Consider the following 24,625-nt stretch of genomic DNA (forward strand, 5'->3'; position numbering starts at 1 on the left):
TTGAACGGAGGTTCACAGTCTTTGGGGTAACATTACCAAAGGAAAATAGTTCGGCTGAGTTCGTTTCACTTCGTAGAACGGAGGAATCACGAGGAGTTAATGTTCCATCTGTGCATGGCTGGCAAAGAAGCGCGTGCTTCGCTCGGTCCGGCGCGTCACGCGGTCACGTGCGCGTGTTTCTCCTTCAAAGCGAGCGCGCGCTCGTTTAAAGGTCCCTTGTAGATGGATTTGCTGAAGAGATATGTCACGGGGTTTTCTTTTCAATCGTCGATTGGAATTAAACACAGAGACTTATCTACAACTGAAAAACACAAACTAAACTAGAAACAAATAAAAGAAAGGCGAAGAACTCGCCCGGAGGCGAGACGTTACATCATGACACGAGGACACGGGAGGAAGAGAGAGTCCAGAGGGAGGTTCAGTCCTCTTTAGAGGAACTGGAGTCCACACCTCTGAGGTGCGAACTGGCCAATGACATTCAACGAAACTTTTGGCGGCCAAATTCTCTTTGTCTTGTCAAAGTTAAACTATGGCCGTGTCCGCCTCTTTTATGACCAGTCAGAATTTGTCAGAATCATTCCACAAGATGATAAAAACATAGAAAACATACATTTTACTGTAATCTTCTGTATCTGACCAAATCAGTTGGAACGAGATAATTAAAACGGTACCAAACACAACATTTACACATAATTGGAATATGAAGATACATCTTAATACATAACTTTTAAACTCTCAAGAGTTTCACTGATACGCTAGGAGATCATTTCTAAACTACCATGGACTGGGAAACACACAGACATACAGGAATATATCGTATACAATTGGTAATGGCTCGTTTTATGCGTGTAATGTAAAGGTCCATTATGTGTGTGTGTTGGTTTGTGTGTGTGTGTGTTAGAGTTCTGTTATCTCTCTTGCAGAGATGGGGGAGGGCATGGAATGTTTCAAGCATTTTATTACTCTGGCCATTCCTGAGAGAGAGAGTGTGTGTGTGTGTGTGTGTTGCATTCAGTCTTTTTGGGTCTTTAGCAGGATGTATTTAGTTATTCAGATTCACCCTTTTAGCCCAGTCCTTACAGTCCCCCTTTTTGTCTGATGAAGTCCCTGTGTGGACTTAATCGGACAACAATCATCACAATGGACGGATGGCAGGTGAATCATGACTCATGCAGCAGGTGGTTATTAGGGCTGAGGATTCAGCTCTATGAGGTTCGAAGCTGCCTCTGGCCTGGTCTCTGACTTGGCACCCCCTTTTTGCGGGTTTCGTCCGAAACCTTTCGTGAGCTTGGCTGAAGATGTTTGTATCTCGTTGAGTCTCCTGTATAGGATGAAGGTCAAGCCCAGTGTCAGGGTGTGTCTGACTACCATAGAGGTACACCGTGCAGTGTCGGCTGCGGTCCAGGCTTGGACAACAGGTGAGGTAGTCAGAATGGGTAGTCGAGACAAAGCTTGGAGAGCTGTGTCGATAGGAGCAATGTCAATTAGCTGGGATCACCCCCCTTTCGCAAACCACAACTCCCGTTCTGGAGTTAGGGTGAAAGTGTGGTACCTGGAGAAGGATGGGATTTCCAGTTTTAATTTGTACTCTTTGCATGGAAGATGGTACCATGCCAGGTCGTCAAGGTGAAGGATGGCACTTTCCGGTGCTTGGATTCACAGGCTCTAGTGGAGCGAGGTGACACAGGTGTCGGTGTCATTCTGGTCGTAAGTGAGTGCAGCTGTGCGCACAGGAGTGTTAGCGAGCCGCCTGTCACTTACACTCTCTGCTTGGGTCTTGATGCCTTGAGTGCGTAGCTTGGCTTCGGCAGGGCAGCGGGTGTCGCTGATCTGCAGCCCGCAGATTCCGTCAGTGTTGTCTCTGAGGAGAGGCTTGTTAGGGCAGAGATAGTGAATTTCTTTGGTCAATGTGCACACGTACGGGTTCGGAGCTTAGGACGGCTTTGTGTTGCCGTCGTTGCAGTCAACCCCGTCCGGCGTGTGGATCTTGATGTGAATGTTACTTTTCAAAATCTGACCTTGACAATGTTCTTGAGCCGGTAGATTCGGCTTGACTCTATGATGGGCAAGTTCAAGAGAAAACCCCCCAACTTCTCTGCTTGTAGTCGGCGCAGAGAGGGATGGCACTACCCAGAGAGTAGGAAAGGTGTATTTGTACTCGTGGCGTGGTGATTGTCGGACGCCAGCACGGTTTTCACGAGGCTTAAGGGTATCAGGTGCGGTGGAATTCTACCCCTGGCGAGGCTGTCGATGGAGGAGTTCACCCCCTGCAGCAGGTTTGTCATCAGGGCTGTTACCAGCTGAGTTTGAGCAAAGTCATTCTGGAAGACAGTAAACAGCTGTTTCATGGAGTGAGTGTTGGAGTGCATGGGGTTCAACGCTGTGAGTGTTGAAAGTTACCACAGTTCCCTTCAGTGTCTTGTCGATGGTCTGCAGGGATGCACTCTGTTGTGAGTGCTCGTGACAGTCATTTTCTCAAGTTGCTTGAGCATGTGTTCAACCACGGTCTCAGCGTGAGTGCGGGAGTCCTTTGTCCATCGGCACCTACCCAGCTGTATTGTGTTGTTACGCTGGGGTAGTGTGTTCTGTAGGCGTTGTAAGGATCAGGTGGCACATTCACTTTCTGAGTGCGGGTCCGGCAGAAAAGGAGTCCTGGTGCCAGACCTGGTGAGATGTCCGAGTGCGGTTGCCCTCTGGTTGGCTGGAGGCACAGCAGCATCCTGGTAAAAGTGAAAGGGAGAGAGAAAGAGAGAAAGGGAGGAAAAATTTCGCCGGTATGCCACTTGCTTCGGTGTCTTGCAAGTGTCTCTGGTGCTGCGGCGTGCAGCGGCATACATTGGCATTACCCCCCTTTTGCACTGTGGCATCACAAGCTGTGGCGCGGTGATGGCATCAGGTGCAGAACGCTGAATGTTGTTTAGTGCACGCAGCATGTGCTTGTTGACGCAGGTTGGCTGAACCGGTCGTCGGTTTTTGCAGACGGCGTCCGTGGGTGGTTGGAGGGGATGAGAGGTGGTTTCTCATAGTGTCCATTGTTTTGTCATAGTCTTTGGTAAGCTGAAAGGTTAAGGTCAGGTGAAGCAGGGGCTCTGTGACTTTTGTCACACTTGTGGGGAGAGACTAATGCATGACCCTAAAAGTTCAGAACCACGGTTTAACGGGTTCACTAGGTATGTAGCATAAAGCTAGGCGTTTCACGTGTGGCTAGCTAGTGAAGTGTGTCTTGTATCCTTATCTTAGCTGTGGATGTTAGGAGGCCAAGACTTTATGTGGTTCCGAGAGTATGTCCTGTGAAGGGGATAGCCGCGATGAAATAATTGTCTTAAGACGAAATTATTTATCTGGACTTAACTAGTGGGTCACTACGGCTTGACGAAGTGAATGATAGGGGGAAAAAGGACAGCTGTCCTATTCGAATAATGCTTATTATCAATTCTCTGGACTATAGTTGTGCCCTAGTGAAGTGCTGAAATACTTGTGTTTCAGGGTCACAAAAATGAGTGCGCTTGTTGAAAATAAACACAATCACAAGTACAGGTGTCTCTGTTTCCTTTCTGGGCCCTATGGGGACTGGAACCACATTAGAATAAGAGAGGAAATTAAATTAAAGCATATAGATGACTGAATAACTGACTGCTATTATTATTCAAGTCGAAGAAATGAACAACAACAAAAAAACTTAAAGAAGAGCAAAAAAAAAATTTATTTTTTTATTTATTAAAAGCAGAAGGGGATAAACGTGATCAAAACCATGGGAAGTGAATAATTAGAAACCCTAACTGGTGTTACGGAAAGTATTTTAGAATACTTTGCCTTGTGTGAACACAAGCGGTGATTAAGGGCTCAAGAAAATTATGCTAACTGCTAACTGTAGAAGTTATTATTTACCTTAGCCTAAGCTGGATGGATGCTAGGTTAGCTTAGCGTAGCTTAGCGTAAGCTGGAGGGATGCTAGGTTAACGTAGCCACCTAGGCTGGTTTGTATACAAAGTGACATCACAAGTTAGCACTTCCTGTGACAGGTTGTTGTCATGGGAACCAGAGCATGTCAGACAATTCAACAGTCCCTGAAAAATGTCTGTACATGTTACATGAATTATGCATGTTTAAACGGGTTAACAGGAGGCACTTATATTTTAAGACCTTCCAGAACTCGGTGTTACATTAAGTAAAATGCAGATGTGTTTTGGCATTTGCTCATTCTACTCGTGGAACTGTTCTCTTTATTTTATGCAACTTAATCTATTTGTTTACAGAGTAAGGAAATAGATTTGCTGGAAGTCAAAGCTTGTCTAAGCATATATAGTTATGTCCCTCTCGTGCATAAATGCTGACTTTTCGGCGATGAAACAGTATTAAATCGCTAGGTAGTTCTCTGCTTGTAGATGCAGGTAAAATTTAGGTGAATTACATCAATCTAACAATAATTTGTAAGGCCTTTACATTTGTAGAAAGGGGAGCATCACCCAGGTCTACCTAGATATAACTTTTTCCTGAGCTTTCTTTGTTAGACACAGGTTTAGTCATATTACAATTTGGATTTCTTTTAAGTAAAGCAGAATAGATATCGGTACAGTTTACAAGCTGCTGAGATGAGGTTTCTGTGTCAAACAGACTTACGCTTTACTGCTGAACATGCTACTTTTAGTTGGAAATCTAAGGCTTTTTACTTAAAGTAGAGATGTCAATTCCAGCTATCGTTTTATCTGCATGTGGACAAGCCAGCGATCAAAATGCGTATCGCACGTTGTGTTCTGGTTGGATCGCAACGATCAAAAGCACGCCTGTAGGTTAACGGTAGTTTAAAACTGTGGTGGTTTTCCTACACCCTGGCGTTAAGGTGACGTATGCCCTATTTGGAGCTAGTGTTTCTTGTAACCCTTCATTGTCATAGAAAGTAATGTTTAGCAGTGTCATTTCAACCAGCATGTAGCAAATGCTTGGCTCGAAGGAGTCGTGCGTAGTCTATTGGCAGGTGAGGTGTGCACGTCTATTAGAGATTTTCTTTAAATCAGTAAAGTTCTAAATTTTCCTATTGCAGAGTCTTGTGTCTCTTTGAGCACACATTTTCGTCTATTCTTAAAAGTTCTATGTCCTTATGCTGATCAGGGACCCTTTTAGAAGAGTCTTGCACTGTGTTTGTGCAGTTCAAAGTCAGTGGGGTTTTAGGAAGTCTTTGTGAGGAGGCCTTCTGCATTAGGTCACGCATCGTTGAGTGGGCATTGCGTGGTATTTGGCGAGCTGGAAGGTGCAGGGTCGCGAACTTGAACCTTGACTTGGTGCTGAGGCTGTGTATTCCTGGATGGCTGCTGAAGTTCCTGGGAACTCTGTGACCTTGGAGTCTGGCTTTGGTGACCTGTGTGACTGGAGGGGCGGGGTTCTTGAACTTGGGCCCAGACGGTCAGGTGTTTGAAGTCTAATCAAAGCTCAGAGCATTCTAGCAGGTCTTTGCACATCGGAAAGGGGTACATGTCCATTTGTGAGATGTGCACCGGGTGGGTAGGCCTCAACAGACCAATTGTCAGGTAAGTGGGAGCTCTCTGTTCGAGCCGGAGGTCGTTCTGGCTGTACGACTGCACATTCAGCTCACATAGTTGGGGTATAAGAGTTCGATCTTCGCTCTTAGCTTTAGCACTGAGTTTTTTCAAAGAGTTGAGCTGACATTAGAGTGAGGTTTGAGCCGGTGTCTACCCGGGTTTCAAGGCTCACCTCATTGTCTAGAGTGATGGGTAGGCAGAGTTTCCGGGCCCACCCCCCCTTTTGATCAGGTCTTTTGGGGTTTCGTACCCAGCTGTGGGAAACTGTGCTGTCTCGCTCAGGCTGTGCAGCTGTCAGCTGTGGTGGCTGTGTGCTGCTGTAGGTATGACGCTCAGCCATAGGATGTAAGGCTCGTACCTCTTGAATTTTTGGAAAGTCTTTTGTGAAGAAGCTTTTCAGCGACTCCAGTGTCTCGGCTGTCTGGGACGTGGCGGCACTGTGTTTGTCTGATGTGTGCTCAGACTTGTGCTTACCAGTGGCATGTTGAGAGGGGTACAGCTCCAGGCTGGAATGGTCTTGGCTCTCTGTAAACAGGGCGATGGTTTGGTGGGGCGCCCTCGAGAGGCAGCTCTGAGTAGTGTTCAGAGACAGAGTAGATTGTGTTGTTTTTTTTCAAAGTCTTTTCGGATTCTGGATCAGAGAATTCTTTAATGAAGGCCTGCCGCAGCGGCTGGTGATGTTTTGAACAGTGGGCTTTCAACCCCTCTTTACAGCTCTGGGTTCTTGGCTGAAGGGTGCAGACCAGTCAGGGGAAACTTGTGGTGTGTGTTTCCCCTTTTCCGGTCATGCTGCAGTCTATAAGAGTGTTTCAACTCGGTGTGGACAAATGTTAAGTTTGTCTTTGAGATCGTGTCTCTGTTGAGCAGGTTCATGGATTTCAGCTCGGCCCGTGTGTAAGTGTTTAAAGGCCTTGGCTTTAGTGTCTCTTTCTTTTAGTTCAGTCTCTGCTGAACGAGCTTGTGGGTTGTGGCACGGGCCTCTTGCGAGTTTCTTTCACAGGCTGTGGCTTACGAGTCTCTTTAAGTTCAGTCTCTGCTCTTTGCAAGGGGCGTCACTTTGTCGGAGTTTCTCGTTGATTTCCTCTCTGGTTCTTTTCTCTGACTGCTCTCTTCGGTCTGTGTGTCGACGAAGGTCAGACAGGGCAGTTTGAAGTCTTTCCACTTCCTTCTTGTAGCTAGGGGTCGTTGTCATCCTCGGCTTGCATCCTTAGCGTTGCAACTTTGTGCTCCAGGGCGATGCGGCTCCTTTCGTGGAGACGTTCTTGTGTGATGAGCTGGCAAGTGAGGTTGACGTGTATGACCGGTCTTTGTCGTGGGAGCTTTGGCTTGGTTTGTGCGCCGTCAGCTTGTCCACGTCTGCGATGCTCTTGGCTCGAGGCTCTGAGTCACTAGCGTCCTCGGGCAGGAAGTTAGCCGTCATGGCCGTCAGCCATGTGTCGAGGTTGTCCCAGCGGGTTGTGGGACTGTAGGACCGGAACAAACTGGCTTCACTGTGGGCGAGAGGAACACAACACACGCAGAGAGACCAGTGCAATTTCGTTCTACGTTTAACGAGCTATAATACGGGCTATGCCGTGTATGAAAATTTTGGTTAACTGATGCAGACAGTTAAATCATTCGGTGGGACAATTTAGGTAGGTCAGTATGGGCCTGAATAAAATTTAACAGGGCGGTAGCTTAGTGGTCACCTGTTGATGCTAACGGCTTGGTTTGTCAAACTATTATTCAGCGTTCCTTGTTGTCTCAGATAGGCTCTGTCTTCTAGGTGAACTGAAAGGAACAGAGCACAACAGAAAAGAGCAGTGGCAAGATAGCAAAGTTTGAAGTAACATGCAACCATCAAAGATGGAAAGGTCTGTAATGAAATGGCGTCAATAGTACACCGGAAGTGTTACAAGGGAAGAGGAGGCCTAAGCCTGCGGTTTGTGGCTCGGAGAGGAGAACACGCTTCAATGACCGGGGGAATTCATAGATTCTGTGGCCAATACTAAGTGGATGGGTTTAATACCTTTTTCTAGTTTGCCTGGGGTGAAATGAGGTCATTCGGGTTGGAGTCAGCATTGTGGTTGGTCTTCCTGTCATCCCCAAACACTTGACAGCAGTGTCCCGGGCCCTTCCGTACATCTGTACCGATGTGCGCCCTCTCACGCAACCGGCAGTGCCAAATTGGTAATGTGTTGCGGGCCGCACCAACGGAGAGATACGGGAAAGTCCGAGACTCGCGCTCAGTCAGCGCTGGTGACGCAGGTCAGACGAACCCGCTTGCTGGACCCCAAGCAGAGATGACTGTCAAATCACCACAGCACGAGAGAAATTTCTACCTACAAACACAAAACAGGATGAAGGACAAGTGAACCTCAACGTGAATTAAAGCTCTCTTTATCTCAATCAAATTGAGTGTCTATTTTTTGTAGAAAAAAAAATCGAAGGCAGCGGCTTTACTAAAATTATGGTACAAACAAAAAGGAAATTATGACGATGTTAATTATCAGAACAACCTAGCCTCCATTCAGAGAAGAGATTAAGTGCAGCAGGAAGAGCACAGGAGGAAGCAAGCTGCAGTGGCGTGTTTGGGCCACTAAGGGTTTGGGCCACTTCCTCCTAGTGGTCAATCTGGCTGACAGAGACCTTGATTTAAATTGCATTCAAACTGGTTTAACTACAATTCAAATCAAGCATATGCATAGATGTTAAGTAACTTCTAGAAAGTAAGGATACAGTTGTCATAACGTATCGAATCAAAATTACTAAAAATAATTTGGAAAAAGGAAATATAGAAATAAAGCCATAAACCATTCCTGACAGGAACGGAGACTTCATTCAAATTAATTTGAAATTTGTTTGTTTCAAACCAAATTTGAATAAGTGTAGGAACTCCGCCCTCCTCCTAAGTAGTCATCAGAAACTGCTAATACCTACTTTTGAATTTTAAATTCAAACGTGGTTTGAACTAAATTCAAAATAAATGTACACAGTCAGTAGTGAAATCGTGTTATTAAAACTGGAACTTGCACATGCATTGAAAGTTAGAAACACAATTTCAGGCATTCACTGGAACAATCTGAAATGGTGCTGAGAGAAAATTATTTAGGAAAGGATGACCTTGTTACCATTGTCCACACGATGGCGACATCTCGCTCATGGAGGGTAAAGTCAGGACGTGGAGGCCGTCTGATACTGGGAAACTCAAGGGCGCGCCCTAGCGTTTGGCAGTAGCATTGCAACCCGCCTGCTTACACATGTGACTGTCTCAGAGGACGTGCAAAGAATTACACGCCTCAATTGTTGCATCAATCAGAAATAGTGCGGAATTTAAATCTCGACGGATTTCTTTCCGGTTCTATATTTCACAGAACGGCGTGGCAGGATTTTTCCTACACACACACATAGGGACAACAGGAATTACACGTCTGTCGTTCGGATAGAAATAAATTTATCAAATAGCATTTTATGATTTAAAATGTTTTTAGGTTTTGGATTTTCTATGCTATATTTCACACGAGTGTGTGGCAGGATTTCTTCGCTGCACTACACGTAAATTGTGGACAACAGGAATTAGGCATCTGTTTTTCGGATCCAAATAACATTTATCAAATAGCATTTTATGATTTAAAATGTTTTTAGGTTTTGGATTTTTCTATGCTATATTTCACACAAGTGTGTGGCAGGATTTCTTCGCTGCACTACACGTAAATTGTGGACAACAGGAATTAGGCATCTGTTTTTCGGATCCAAATAACATTTATCAAATAGCATTTATGATGAAAAATGTTTTCAGTGTTGGATTTTTTTTTCGGTGCTATGTTTTACAAGCACATCTAGCAGGATTCGTCGCTGCGTTGTGCGAGAGAAAACAGGAATTATTCATCTGTTTTTCGACTCCCATAACATATATCAAATAGCACCTTTGATTAAATATGCTTTAGGTTTTTACAATTGAGTAGCTACGTCAATGTTTTACAATGAAAGTTAAAGTTTGGACAATGGATAACGTACACGCGTGAGCGAGTAAGAGAGAGAGGAAAGGGGATGGGGAGAGAGAGAACAGAGAAATTGGGAGAATTTCATTGGCAGGAAGACATTCACCTCTCCGATTACAACACGAAACATCATCTTAAAACTTCTTAGAAGCTCTATAAAGAGATTATACTTGCAATTAACTTATGTTATGGTCTCTCTCTGTGTCGAGGCATTCCTGTACGGCCCTGTCCGGCCGCGTGAGCTGAGTCCTTTGTGTGTGAGGAAGCGTCACGTGGGCTGCTTGGCGCGCGTGTTGAACGGAGGTTCACAGTCTTTGGGGTAACATTACCAAAGGAAAATAGTTCGGCTGAGTTCGTTTCACTTCGTAGAACGGAGGAATCACGAGGAGTTAATGTTCCATCTGTGCATGGCTGGCGAAGAAGCGCGTGCTTCGCTCGGTCCGGCGCGTCACGCGGTCACGTGCGCGTGTTTCTCCTTCAAAGCGAGCGCGCGCTCGTTTAAAGGTCCCTTGTAGATGGATTTGCTGAAGAGATATGTCACGGGGTTTTCTTTTCAATCGTCGATTGGAATTAAACACAGAGACTTATCTACAACTGAAAAACACAAACTAAACTAGAAACAAATAAAAGAAAGGCGAAGAACTCGCCCGGAGGCGAGACGTTACATCATGACACGAGGACACGGGAGGAAGAGAGAGTCCAGAGGGAGGTTCAGTCCTCTTTAGAGGAACTGGAGTCCACACCTCTGAGGTGCGAACTGGCCAATGACATTCAACGAAACTTTTGGCGGCCAAATTCTCTTTGTCTTGTCAAAGTTAAACTATGGCCGTGTCCGCCTCTTTTATGACCAGTCAGAATTTGTCAGAATCATTCCACAAGATGATAAAAACATAGAAAACATACATTTTACTGTAATCTTCTGTATCTGACCAAATCAGTTGGAACGAGATAATTAAAACGGTACCAAACACAACATTTACACATAATTGGAATATGAAGATACATCTTAATACATAACTTTTAAACTCTCAAGAGTTTCACTGATACGCTAGGAGATCATTTCTAAACTACCATGGACTGGGAAACACACAGACATACAGGAATATATCGTATACAATTGGTAATGGCTCGTTTTATGCGTGTAATGTAAAGGTCCATTATGTGTGTGTGTGTGTTGGTTCGTGTGTGTGTGTGTTAGAGTTCTGTTATCTCTCTTGCAGAGATGGGGGAGGGCATGGAATGTTTCAAGCATTTTATTACTCTGGCCATTCCTGAGAGAGAGAGTGTGTGTGTGTGTGTGTGTTGCATTCAGTCTTTTTGGGTCTTTAGCAGGATGTATTTAGTTATTCAGATTCACCCTTTTAGCCCAGTCCTTACAATGGCAAAAGTGAGGAGTTCCTCTCTTTCAAACCCATGGAGCAACGACTTGATACTTTCCTTCACCAAACTCTCAACGCGTCTTATCCTGAGCTTCGAAGTTTCCTTCAACGCCTTCTGCTGTTGTCTCATGGGCAAGCTACGGTAGAGAGAGGCTTCTCTGTGAACAGGGAAGTAGAGACATGCAACATAAAAGAAGAAACTGTTGAGGCCCAGAGACTTGTCTGTGACCAAGTACGTGCTTTAGGGGGGGTTCTTAAAGTGCCCCTCACAAAGGAACTACTGGCTTCTGTAGCCTCCGCCAGGACCAGATACAGGATCTACCTTGATGAGGAGAGGAGGAAGAGAGAGGGTGCCATGCGTGGACTAAAGAGAAAAGCTTTGGAAGATGAGCTGGAAGAACTGAAAAAGAAAAGAGGGGTGTTGACAGTGGTGTGCGCCAGCCTTCAGAAGGACGCTGATCAACTAGCTGAGCAGGCTGAGAACAAATCTTACACACTCATGGCTCAAATGATTACAAAATCTAATACTCTAAGGAGGAGATTCAAGGAAAAGTGCGATGAATTAAAAAATGTTGAGTCAGAGTTGGAACTAAAATCGACTAAATTAAGGCACATGCCATAATTAACTTGTTTACAGTTAATTCTATAGCTACTGTAAATTCTATAATTTACACAATAAATTCTATATGCAATTTCTATAGCTCTTGCATACATGTATGTACTTTGAATACATTTAGTTTCAGCATTTAAAAAGTTGAGCATATTGAAGAGCTGTTTTTGTGATTATAAAATAATTATAAATAAAATAATTCTGTTTTTGAACTCCAAGGTGGCAGTGAGCTTACATTTTGTTATAATTGCACTTTTGTTTTTGGTTACAGTTACTGGTTTGTTGTTTTGCACACTCTTTTACGAAAGCAAGCTTTTTGAATAATTGTGGGTCTCAACTTAAAGAAGTAGAGTTCCTGCTAATTTTGAAAAATCTCCAAATAAAACGGACATTTTTAGCGGCTTTAAGAGCCATTTCTAATTCAGTTCAGAATGATATAGATTCATCATTGCATCATTGTCAAACTGAATGGTTGCAATTCACAATTTGGGACATGTCTATTTAAAAAAAAAAAAAATTGTGTGTGTATATATATATATATATATATAGATATATATATATAATATCCGTTGTTAGTCATGGGTTGTGTATGGCATTACATTTTTTAAAAATGGCCTTAAAAAGGCCTTAAAAAGGCATTAAATTTCATTTGAAGATACCTGCAGAAACCCTGTACTAGGAATGGGAATCTTCTGTTCTGAAGTATAATAACTCCTCTTGAGGCACTATTATGCAATGAGGAAGCTATCAATTTAAAATGTCTATTCTGAAAGAGGGTAACATCAGAAGCCTTGAGATGGGATTCTTGTATTAGGGCAATGTCAGCTTTTTTTTGCGATGCAGATAATCTAGGCATTTGGATCTTTTTATGGGAGAATTTAGACCATAAATTCCACAACATCACATTAAAGTCCCTCATTCTGTCACAATATAATTAAAAATACTTTTACGGAACAGAAAAGCAGAATCTTGGGGAATTTAAAAACTGACTACAAGGCGGTTCTACTAAAAAGGGTAGAATTTTTGATACACCGTAACAAACAAAACTACTATTTTAATGTAAAGCGGCCAGGTAAATTAATGGCGTTAAGGCTGAAACACAATGAGGCCTTGGCCTCAATAACTGCCATTAAGGATAAGGCAATGGGGAACAAGGCAAAAACATCTGTTCTTCACACAGCTCCGGGTGATGTAAACAGTATATTCAAGGAATTTTATGAGCATCTATACAGATCAGAGGTGGGAGCGAATGAACAACCTGTCATTGAATTTCTGTTAATTTAGATCTCCCTCAATTAAGCGAGGAGCAATGTGCTTTTCTTGATTCTCCAATAGAATTAAAAGGATTGAAAGAGGCTTTAGAGGTTATGAATAAGGGTAAGGCCCCTGGTCTGGATTGTTTACCCCCGGAGCTGAATCTGGCGATATGGGATCTGATTGGACCACCCCTCCTTGACTCCATAAATTTTGCTATAGATACAGGTTGTTTCCATAGAGAACAGAACACTGCTCTTATTTCTCTGCTGCTGGAAAAAGGGAAAGAACCCCTATACTGCTCTAGCTACAGGCCGATTTCACTAATTGGTACGGATGTCAAGTTATATGCTAAAGTTCTAGCCCATCATTTGGGAACAGTCGCCAGCTTCCTTCCCGTGTTGGCTTTGGCCCTCATTTTATTCATATATGATTCAGACCCTCTATGTTAACTCTTCTGCATGGGTCTCAACGGGGTTGTGCTGTTCAGATGCAATCCCGTTGAATAGAGGCACTAGACAGGGTTGCGTGTTGCCTGAAATTTGCAATTTCATTAGAGCCCTTAGGCAATTTGGCAGGACCACATTATCTCCCTGATTACTGTAGGCAACTCCAAGCATTTTATCTCTCTTTTCGTGGATGATATCCTACTCTACATGTTTAATGTTTCCTCTTCTCTACCTTAGTGTCTTAAAATATTTAATGACTTTAGCGTCATAAGTGGTTACAAAATTAATTGGGGAAAATCTGTATTAATGCCCTTGTCACTCTAAGGAAAATTATAGTTCTTTATTTACTACTATCAGACCAGATTTGCATAGATGGGACATTATTTTAGTCTCACTGCAAGGCAAAATCGCAATCATTAAGCACTTGAGCAAGGCACCTAACCCACAATCGCTCCATGGGCGCCACAGCATAATGGCTGCCCACTGCTACGGGTGTGTCGTGGTTTACAGTGTGTATGTTCATTACTCACTACTCTGTGTGTGCACTAACTTAGATGGGTTAAATGCAGAGGACAAATTCTGAGTATGGGTTATGTAGGTGGTTCCTACATTTTGTTGTACTTTGTTGCCTTTTTACCTTCAGTCAAGTCAAGTCATCTTCATTTATATAGCGCTTTTAACAATGTAGATTGTTTCAAAGCAGCTTTACAGAGATAAACATACAATTTACGGTAACAGAGATTGTTTTGGCTTTATAGCGATTTTTGAATAATGCTATTTCCAGCTAAAGTTAGTTTTGATTGATTCTCTTCCAGCAAAATTATCATTTGTTATCAAATTAGGGCCACTAAGACGATGGCGTTCTCTCTAAACAGACTTTAAACGCAAACCTGTGACCGGATGGTGTTCACATGCGCATTAAGAATTGATTCTATAGTTATATTCGTTTGAATATATGTGCGCAGATTTGTAATTTCCCTACACACCATGCCTAAACAAACTACTTGTCTTGCCTATACATTAGATAAAGAATTTTGTTTTAATTTTTCACTTCGGGGTACGCAAACCGGATTTTCAACAACGCTTTATCTGTAGAGTGGGAAAGGGATCCTCCATAGGGAGAGGATAGTTGACACTTCAGCACTGCATTGTCATCGGGTCCAGGCGAAGCTCCTTCGTCAGATCTGGATACGGCCTGGATCCGGCAGGCTGCGGGAAAACCTTGGAAAACAAAGACACTAAAGTTAGCGTAGATGCCATTCTTCTTACAATGTAAAGAGTACATCTGGATTTAAGGGAAGTGTTCCCAGTTCCGGCTGACCTAATCAATGCAGCCTAACATTGAATTATAGAAGTCTATAATGTATTATGTATATGCTAGGTCAAAGAGATGTGTTTTTAGTCTAGCTTTGAACTGATAGAGTGTGTCTGCTTCCCGGATAATGGTAGGAAGACTGTTCCAAAGTTTTGATGCTAAATAGGAAAATGATCTACCGCCAGCAGTCGATTTTGATATTCTAGGTATTATCAACTGGCCGGAATTTTTAGATCGCAATAGACGGAAAGGACTATAATGCTTTAAAAGCTCGCTCAAGTACTGCGGAGCTAAACCATTTAGTGCTTTGTAAGTAATCAACAATATTTTAAAATTTATACGATGTTTAATAGGGAGCCAATGCAGTGTTGACAGAACCAGTCTAATATGGTCATATTTCCTGGTTCTGGTAAGAACTCGAGCTGCTGCGTTTTGAACTAGCTGTAGTTTGTTTATTAAGCGTGCAGGGCAACCACCCAGTAGAGCATTACAATAATCTAGTCTTGATGTCATGAACATCGATTGTTAATGAGAGCATATGGCGTAATTTAGATATATTTTTAAGATGGAAAAATGCAGTTTTACAGATACTAGATACCAGGGTACCCGCGGGTCTTAAAAGCCTTGAAAAAGTCTTGAATTTGATCATCTCAAATTAAGGCCTTAAAAGCCTTGAATTTTGTATACCAAGTCTTGGATTTCGTTACAAAGGTCTTATTTATGTTTTTGCCTTTGCTAGGATTAAGTTCATACCGTAACTAAATTAACTGTTACTAATGTAGGCTAATTCAAAATGTATGCAACGTTGAGTCAGAGACAATTTTGGTTGAGTGCACCTCGCACTCCACGTCATAGCAGAAAAAGCGATCGCGTGCGCACCCGTTACTATGGTTACTAGGCAAGTGAGGTACAGAACAAGATAGTACCTAGCCTAGTTTAATCCGCTGTGGCCACAAATGACAGAATTTAAACCCCAAATACGAGCTTTTCTGTTAAAAGAAAACACACTGCTGAAGCGCGGATTATCTGAAAACACAGACAAGCTGGTTGGCAACAGTTGGCATTCAGCGATCTTTATTTAAAATGTTGTACTTAAATTAAAGTGTCATCCAGTCGGTCTGTGTTCTGTCACGAGCCGCTTGCGCTGTTTGTGCGACTAAATCTGCGATCAAAATGCAGGCTGATATATCCACCAGTGTTCATACGAGCAAGAATGCAATGTTTCCCGAATATCCACACGATTTCAAATGTGACATTGATTTTATACAACAGTAAAAAAGAAAAGAAAAAAGGGTAACATTAAGTGATGTACTACATTTAAAACAGCATTGTCAGGCTTATTGCTCTGTTTTGCAACGAAATATGTGGCTTTGAACGAATCGTGAGATCCAATTAATGAATGACTCAAAGACTCACTCATAAAGATAGGGAGTTACCGCCACCTACTGGCGATTTTAATGTTTTTTAACATTGCAAATTTAATGAACATTGTTTTATTTAAAGCATTTTTTTTAAGGTATTTAAGGTAAAAAAGGGATAATTATGTAGAACTGCACAAGTGCTACTGCTAAAGTCGTGCAATGTCAATAATTTCTCATAAGCCTAATTGAATTGGCCTAGAGAGAATAATTATTATGACATTTTCTGTCTAAAGACTACATATAAAATAACTACCAAAAGTAAAGTAACTGCAGTTTGACTAAAAGTGGACAAAAAATGCAAAGACTTTTCGTCAACTACAACTATAAAAAACTGGATGACTCAAATGTGATTAAGACCAATAAACATTTTCGTCTTAAGACTAAATAAAAAATGGCTGCCAAAATTACACTGGCCTACACACACGTGCGCGCTACAATGCTGTTGCGTATGTATTAAATTAATTAAATAAAACATTTTACTTAAATTATCAGTCAAGTAGCCTCCTTGTACATAATTATTTTCTAGGGTTTAAAATGTATACAGATTTGACATTTTCCCCTCATACTTCTGTCGGAATGGGTACGAAGTTGGCATTGAATTTCATTTGAAATGGTATTAAAAAGGTCTTAAAAAGCCTTGAATTTAAGTTGGAGGATCCTGGGGGTACCCTGGATACGTGACTTTCAAATGAAAGATTGGTATCAAAGAGCACACCCAGGTTCCTAACCGACGACGAAGACTTGACAGAGCAGCCATCAAGTGTTAGACAGTATTCTAGGTTATTACGTGTGGAAGTTTTTTGTCCAATAATTAGAATCTCTGTTTTTTCAGAATTTAGTAGTAGGAAATTACTAGTCATCCAATTTTTTATATCAGCTATGCATTCCGTTAATTTTGTGAATTGGTAAGTTTCGTTAGGTTTTGAAGAAATATACAGCTGAGTATCATCGACATAACAGTGAAGACGTACTCGGTTACTAACGTAACCTCGGTTCTCTCTAGAGAGGTAACGAGTATTGCGTAAGTTTAGCTTACGCTACGGGAAAGATTCATCTTCTCGAGATATTGAAGCCAAAAAATTATCCTTAATTTTGTATTCATTGTCAACGCAGTGCAGCAGCTAGCAGACCTAGAGCAGGCAGTCTTGCGTGCTCATTGGCTGCCCTGCGGGCATCTGCTGCAGCCTACCAGTGAGCCCCGCGTGACGTCACGCCCAATGAAGGGCGCCCCCGCCTTCATAGCGTCATAGCCCACCAGAATGGGCGTGGCTTAGCGTATAAAAGAAGGGGCTGTAGGCTGAATTCCCTGGTTTTCGTCGACTGAAGCGAAGTCGCTCGTGGTGCGAGCACGGCCGGTTACGCAATACTCGTTCCCTCTCTAGAGAGAACCGAGGTTACGTTAGTAACCGAGTACGTTCTCTTACGAGAGGTTCTCTCGTATTGCGTAAGTTTAGCTTACGCTGCGGGAACTTTTTGTCAATGCCGTGCGCGCCAAGCAACCACCCATGAGTCGCCGAGGTTTCTCGGGGAACCCAATAAGTGGAAAAATACGGTGGCCAGCCACGCGGGCCATCACTCGTACATAAGCACACATAGGGAATAGTATAAGCATATAGCACATCCCTACTAGTGCAGCTCAACCAGGAGAGCTGAGTCACGTGAGAGTGGTCTGAGCATGATATATCTGGGCAGAACGCACAACTCGCTTAGACTGACAGAAGTTTAGCCTGCAGGGCGGGAACTTCTAGGTTATAGAACCTGACAAAGGTAGACGGGGAGCTCCAGCCCGCCGCTACACATATGTCGTGGATAGAAATCCCGCTGGACCATGCCCACGATGAGTGGACCATGCCTCTAGTGGAATGAGCCCTGATGCCCAGAGGGCATTGCAGACCTGTTGACGCATAATATAGCAATAGCGTCCACTATCCATCTGGACAGAGTCTGTTTCGAGGCAGCGAGACCTTTGGTGCGCCCACCAAACGAAACAAACAGCTGCTCCATGCGCCTGAAAGAGGCGGAGCGGGTAGTGTAAAACCTCGGCGCCCTGACCGGGCAAAGGAGATTCACGTCTGTCTCACTGTCTGACGCTGGCAGAGCCGACAGTGAAATGACTTGCGCTCTGAAAGGAGTGCCCATCACTTTTGGAACATAGCCATGTCTAGGTTTGATGATGACTTTAGAGTAATTCGGACCGAACTCAAGACACGTCGCGCTGATTGACAGCGCGTGCAGGTCCCCCACACGTTTGACTGATGACAGCGCGGTCAGAAAAACGTTTTTTAGTGATAGGTATTTCAACTCCACAGAGTCTAGTGGCTCAAATGGGAAGGCTTTCAGGGCCTCGAGGACCAAGGAAAGATCCCACATAGGAACCGACGGGGGGCGCGGCGGATTCATCCTTCTAGCTCCCTTAAAGAAGCGGATGACCAGCTCATGTCTTCCCAGTGATTGGCCGTGCGTCGATTCTGCGAACGCCGCCACGGCCGCCACATAAACTTTGAGCGTGGATGGGGACCTCCCCTTATCCATCAGCTCTTGTAGGAAAGTGAGCAGATGCGCAACCTCGCACGTCCGCGGGTCCAGATGATCGTGTTCATCACTCTTTCTGGCAGGGCAACGAGTACCCGTTGATCAACCATGCGTGCAGAGACCAGCGCTCTGGATGGGGATGCCAGATCGAGCCGCGAGCCTGAGAGAGGAGATCTGCCCTCACCGGAATAGGCCACGGAGCTGCATGTGACAGCCGTGCTAGTTCCGGGAGTCCCTGATTCTCTTGATCACCTGTGGTAACAGGGAGACCGGAGGGAAAGCATACAGTGGGAGGCTGGGCCAGACCTGGGCCAGCGCGTCCTCTTTCTTCGAAAAGAACATTGGGCAATGAGCGTTGTCTTTTGACGCAAATAGGTCGACTTCCGCTCTGCCGAATAGGCGTTTCTGGACTGTTTGGGGGTGCAGGGACCATTCCCCTGGGGGAACGTTGTCCCTGCAACGCAATCACAAAGGGCGGAGTGACTGCTTCCGGGTTGAAGGCCTCGAGTCGAGCCCGCAGGGTCGACAGCGGAAGCGCTTCACAGAACTCGCAGCCCCCGGACACGAGGGGCCCAGGCAGAGAGCGCAGATCACGTGGCGGTCTCCGGCGCTGATCAGGGCCCTGCACGAGCCACAGGAAGTGCGAGGCATCTTGAAAAAGACGCTCGCTGCTCTTTTAGGAGTAAGAGAATACAATAGCAATGTAAAAAGGATACGTCGCCGGATAGCGTAGCTCGCACGGATGGCTGAAGGTGGCGACGACGGCCGGCTTCCTCAGCGCTGTCCTAAGCTGGCTGTTCGCTGTTCGACGGCGGCGGTGGCTTCTCTCAGATCCAGCGATGCGAAGGGCTTCGCTGAAGAGACGAAAATCAGGGAATTCAGCCTACAGCCCCTTCTTTTATACGCTAAGCCACGCCCATTCTGGCGGGCTATGACGCTATGAAGGCGCGGGCGACCTTCATCGGGCGTGACGTCACGCGGGGCTCACTGGTAGGCTGCAGCAGATGCCCGCAGGGCAGCCAATGAGCACGCAAGACTGCCTGCTCTAGGTCTGCTAGCTGCTGCACTGCGTTGACAATGAATACAAAATTAAGGATAATTTTTTGACTTCAATATCTCGAGAAGATGAATCTTTCCCGTAGCGTAAGCTAAACTTGCGCAATACGAGAGAACCTCTCGTAAGAGAACTAATTCCATGTTTCCTAATGATATCTAAGAAAGATCTAGTAAAGATGATTTGTTTTTGTTTTTTTGGGGGGGAATTTAACAACTCGCTGCTCATAACTCTTCTGTACCTGGGTTCATTCATTGGAGAGTTTGCTGAGTTGGAAAGTATTAAGACTCTGAGCATGAGAGACCTGCGTTTAATCCCCACTGCCCACATAGCAACATTGTGACGTGGCTGGAAATCAGTTGTAGTTCTTGTGTTTCTGCTCGTCTCTTTTTCTGTTGTCTTCTTTCCTTCAGTGATTCTGCTTGTTAACAGGCGTATTAAGGCTGAGATGACTCCATATTTAATATACACAGATTTTGTGGCTCAGATAAGGTCCAGTTCTTGTTCATTTCTTTGCTCTTGGCTGACATGTGGCATTGCTATGGCCTGCTTGTTGCCCAGATCTGGCAAACAGTGGGCCAGATCATATTTCACACGACCAAACACGCTGCATGTGGGCCAGATCATATTTCCACGTGTGCCAGATGTGGGCCGGATCTGGGACGTCACAATGTTGCTATGTGGGAAGGCATCTGTTGTACATAATGGTCTGAATACTTAGAATGATGTGATTTGATTTCGAACATTATAAGATGGGTTTGGAAGACTTACAAGTAAATGTGTGTTTGTGTTTGTGTCTTTTAAGTCCTGCCTAGTAATGGATCCCTCTGGCAGGTTGTCCTGTGAAGAGCTTTTAGAGCTGCCATACTTCCAGGAGGATGGGGGAACGGGATGGGGCAGAGAAAATGATCGTCTCGGAAGACGCTATGAGAAAGGCATAAGACGCAGACCTCCTGGGGTAAGAATCTAAAGTAAAGAAAGATAATGTCGATGGGAAGAAATGAAAAATATATTCTCAAACTCAAAAAGTAAAAAAGTTAATAAAACTGTTGTTAAATGTAGGTATAAAAACATGCACTGCATATCAACTACTGTGGGCATAGTTTAGCACAAGGGAAAACGAATGCATGGCGTTTTTACTTGTTCATTAACCCATTAATTGCCATTAATTCAATAGAAAAAAACAATGAGAAATTTTCCATTAAGTGTTCATTTACAAAAAAACAAAGAAATAAGAAATGATTAATATTTTATTCAAAGGAATTTGTTTAAATTTAAGTTGTTTAAATATAAATTTAAATTGTTTAAATTTAAAGAATTTAAATATATAATTTCTTGCTTTCAGGATCATGAAGAATTTGTTTTTATGTAATTTTCAAAGCTAATTTGCATTCTGAAGAAAGACAAAATATTAAATGTAATGGATGTATATTGACTGAGTAATCCACTATTATAATCAAAATAATCGGTCAAAATAATCTGCAAGAGAAATTGGGTTCAGATGATGTTGGCTATTTGATGATAAAGATATGATTTGATCATCATGTAGTGTTCGATTCACTGATCATATTCAGAGTCTACTGCACTCAGCAAACAAAAAGCTCATTACTGATACTGATAAAAGGGGAATATGTATATTGTTTCCTAATCAAAACAATTATATAAAACATACCTCTCTGAGTGCCAAAAATCCACTGAAATTGTCACATTGTGGCACATTAACTTGCTCTCAAGAGTGTATTTATAAGAACATATATTTGAATCCATTTCAGGGATATTTGGAAGGGATTTTGAGCAACCAATAGTTCAAATACGCAGTATCGTAACATGTTACCACATTCTGTAAGGATCCACTGGAGGCAAGTTGTAGCGAGAACCCAAGTGCAGTGTTTATTCAAAAATAACATACAACAAGATCAAAACATAACATGAAACAAAAACATGACGTGGCATGAAACAAAACCGTGAACATGGACTTACGCAACAGTGGTCACAGACAACAATACTTGACAAAGACACATGGCAAACATGAGGGCTTAAATACACAGACTAATGACAAGACAAGGGACACCTGTGAACAATGAACAGACAATTAACCAATGACAAGACATGGCAGGATCACATGACAAACAAGGGAATCACATGACAGACATGGAACATGACATGAACAAACCAAATCGTGACAGATCCCCCCCTCTAAGGGTGACTCCAGACACGCAAACAAAACAATGTTCAAGTAGGGTGGTGGAGCGGAGGCGGTCTTGGGGGAGGGATGGTGGGCCAGGGGGACAGGACACAGGATGGTGTGGGCGGGCCTGGGCCGTGGCATGGTGTGGGCGGACCTGGGCCGTGGCATGGCGTGGGCGGACCCAGCAGTGCAGGGAGTCAGGGCGGATCCGGCAGTGCAGGGAGCCAGGGCGGATCCGGCAGTGCAGGGAGCCAGGGCGGATCCAGCAGTGCAGGGAGCCAGGGCGGATCCGGCAGTGCAGGGAGCCAGGGCTGATCCGGCAGTGCAGGGAGCCAGGGCGGATCCGGCAGTGCAGGGAGCCAGGGCGGATCAGGCAGTTCAGGAGGCCAGGGCGGACCAGGTAGTTCAGGAGGCCAGGGCGGCGCGGCCTCCATGGTCCCATCAAGGGGCCTACTGCCCCCCCCCTCCCAAAAAAAATTCTTGGGGGGCAGCTATGGGGTTATGGGCAGGTACAGACACCGGCTCAGGAACAGACACCGGCTTGGCGGCGGCCATCTTGTCCGGGGACACCGGCTGGGCGGCGGCCATCTTGTCCGGGGACACCGGCTGGTCAGACGTGAGGTGAACAGTCTCTGGCTGGGCAGACGTGACCTGAACAGCCTCTGGCTCGGCGGGCATAACGTGAACCAGCTCTGGCTCGCCGGGCATTATGTGAACAGCCTCTGGCTCGGCGGGCATAACGTGAACAGCCTCTGGCTCGGCGGGCATAACGTTGAACAGTCTCTGGCTCGGCGGGTGTGACGTGACGCGCAGGCTCGGCAGGACTGACGTGAAGTCCAGGCTCGGCAGGACTGACGTGAAGTGCAGGCTCGGCAGGACTGATGTGAAGTGCAGGCTCGGCAGGCATGACGTGAAGAAGCTCAGGCTCGACGTGAAGAAGCTCAGGCTCAGCAGGCATGACGTGAAGTGGCTCAGGCATGACGTGAACCTCAGACTCGGCAGGCATGACGTGAAGTGGCTCAGGCATGACGTGAAGCTCCTCAGGCTCGGGAACCATGACGTGAAGAAACTCAGGCTTGGCAGGCATGACGTGAAGTGCAGGCTCAGGTTTGGCAGGCATGACATGAAGTGGCTCAGGCTTGGCAGGTACTGTAGGTTTGCGGGGCTCCTCGTCCGCCAAACCCACAGTAAAAGTTGAGCCGCTTAATAAAAGGGCATAGTCAATATACTGGGCCAAGGAAAAGTGAATCTTCCCACCTGGCAAACATGACCAGATAGGTTCATTTAAACCTACCCTAAATATGTCCTTAAAGGCCACATCATTAAAGTCCAAGTGGTGAGAGAGTTCACAAAACTCTGCCACATAATCCTCTATGGTGAGGTCTCCTAGATGCAGGCTCCTTGATGCAGGAGGGCAACTGCTGGGTTCATGGTTGTAGGTCAAGTATTCTCTAAGGATCCACTGGAGGCAAGTTGTAGCGAGAACCCAAGTGCAGTGTTTATTCAAAAAATAACATACAACAAGATCAAAACATAACATGAAACAAAACCGTGGACATGAACTTACGCAACAGCAGTCACAGAAAACAATACTTGACAAAGACACATGGCAAACATGAGGGCTTAAATACACAGACTAATGACAAGACAAGGGACACCTGTGAACAATGAACAGACGATTAACCAATGACAAGACATGACAGGATCACATGATAAACAGGGAATCACAAGACAGACATGGAACATGACATGAACAAACCAAAACGTGACAGAGACAAGACCAAATCGTGACACATTGACATTCCAATATCTCTGGAATTGAACCATATAGGGCCTTTAAAATGGAGATGTCAAAAGAAAAGTTTGTTAAGAACCAGAATTTAAAAGGATATTAAGATATCTGTAATAGCTATATATAAAACAAAGATTGCTAAAGTCAACATATTTTACTAACAGACTTACCAATCTATGTTTATAAATAAAATAATGAATCTGCTAAGTGATTTCTAAAGTAATTGTGTCATCATTTTTGTGTCTATATTGTAAATATATTTCTTTTCAGAGATGAAAACTAGAGAATTGGGATTGACTTAAATGTTTAAAAATGACAATAGCTAGACTAATTTCTGGAGGAATCAAAAAATTTAAAACTGCAACATAGGAATTTAAAAAAATACTTGGGTTTCCAACCTTGTTATGAATGTTGCTCACTTCACATTATTTGGCTATTAATTGACAAGATAAAATTTGTTTTGCAGCCTCAATACTTTCCCCAGCTGACCAACAGTAACACCTCACCAGCACCTGAACTGAAGAGTAAACACAGGCACAAACACGACCATCACCTACCCAACATCTGACCCGGGATTGTTGCAAATGTGTTTGATAGGGCAAATGTGTTTTCAGTGGGACGACTTGATGCATTTATAGCAGAGAAGTATAGCTATTTTAACACATACTGTATTAAAGTTATAGTCCTGGAATCTGATATTCTACATATACAGTGTCCCTACCACCTAGTATTTTGAGACTGAAACCACACATAATGTATATATTGAATTTACAAATGTATTAGTGTTAAAAGTTATTAGTGCATTAGAGTATTATAAATTTGTGACCAAAAATCATTTAGCCATGTCCGATGTCTTTGTAGTAGAATCCTTTCAATGGTTAAAATGGTTCAACTTTCAGCAGCATCTTACGTCAGCAGCGTCACTGCGGACTCATGAACGCGGATTGACAACAGAACCGGAAGATAATACAATGCTGAATAAAGTCGTAGTTTTTGTTATTTTTGGACCAAAATGTATTTTCGATGCTTCAAAAAATGTTAACTAACCCATTGATGTCACATGGACTACTTTGATGATGTTTTTATTACCTTTCTGGACAAGGACAGTATACCG

General features: G+C 44.0%; 1 protein-coding gene across 2 annotated transcripts in view; it reads left to right on the forward strand.

The window, feature by feature from the left end:
• Window positions 1–24,208, forward strand: part of LOC130104491 (cyclin-dependent kinase-like 1) — a 58,595-nt gene extending 34,387 nt beyond the window's left edge. Inside the window, exons 9-10 of one of the 2 annotated variants that reach the window (XM_056271061.1) lie at window positions 20,337–20,489; window positions 23,978–24,208. In XM_056271061.1, the coding sequence (XP_056127036.1) occupies window positions 20,337–20,489; window positions 23,978–24,079 (255 nt within the window). In that variant the 3' untranslated portion in view covers window positions 24,080–24,208. The remainder of the gene's footprint in view (window positions 1–20,336; window positions 20,490–23,977) is intronic. The other variant, XM_056271053.1, reaches the window with a different exon arrangement.
• The last annotated feature ends 417 nt before the right edge of the window (window positions 24,209–24,625 follow it).

The sequence above is a fragment of the Rhinichthys klamathensis genome, unplaced genomic scaffold (assembly GCF_029890125.1).
Source record: "Rhinichthys klamathensis goyatoka isolate OS25496 unplaced genomic scaffold, OSU_Roscu_1.1 h1tg000014l_1, whole genome shotgun sequence".
NCBI lineage: Eukaryota > Metazoa > Chordata > Actinopteri > Cypriniformes > Leuciscidae > Rhinichthys > Rhinichthys klamathensis.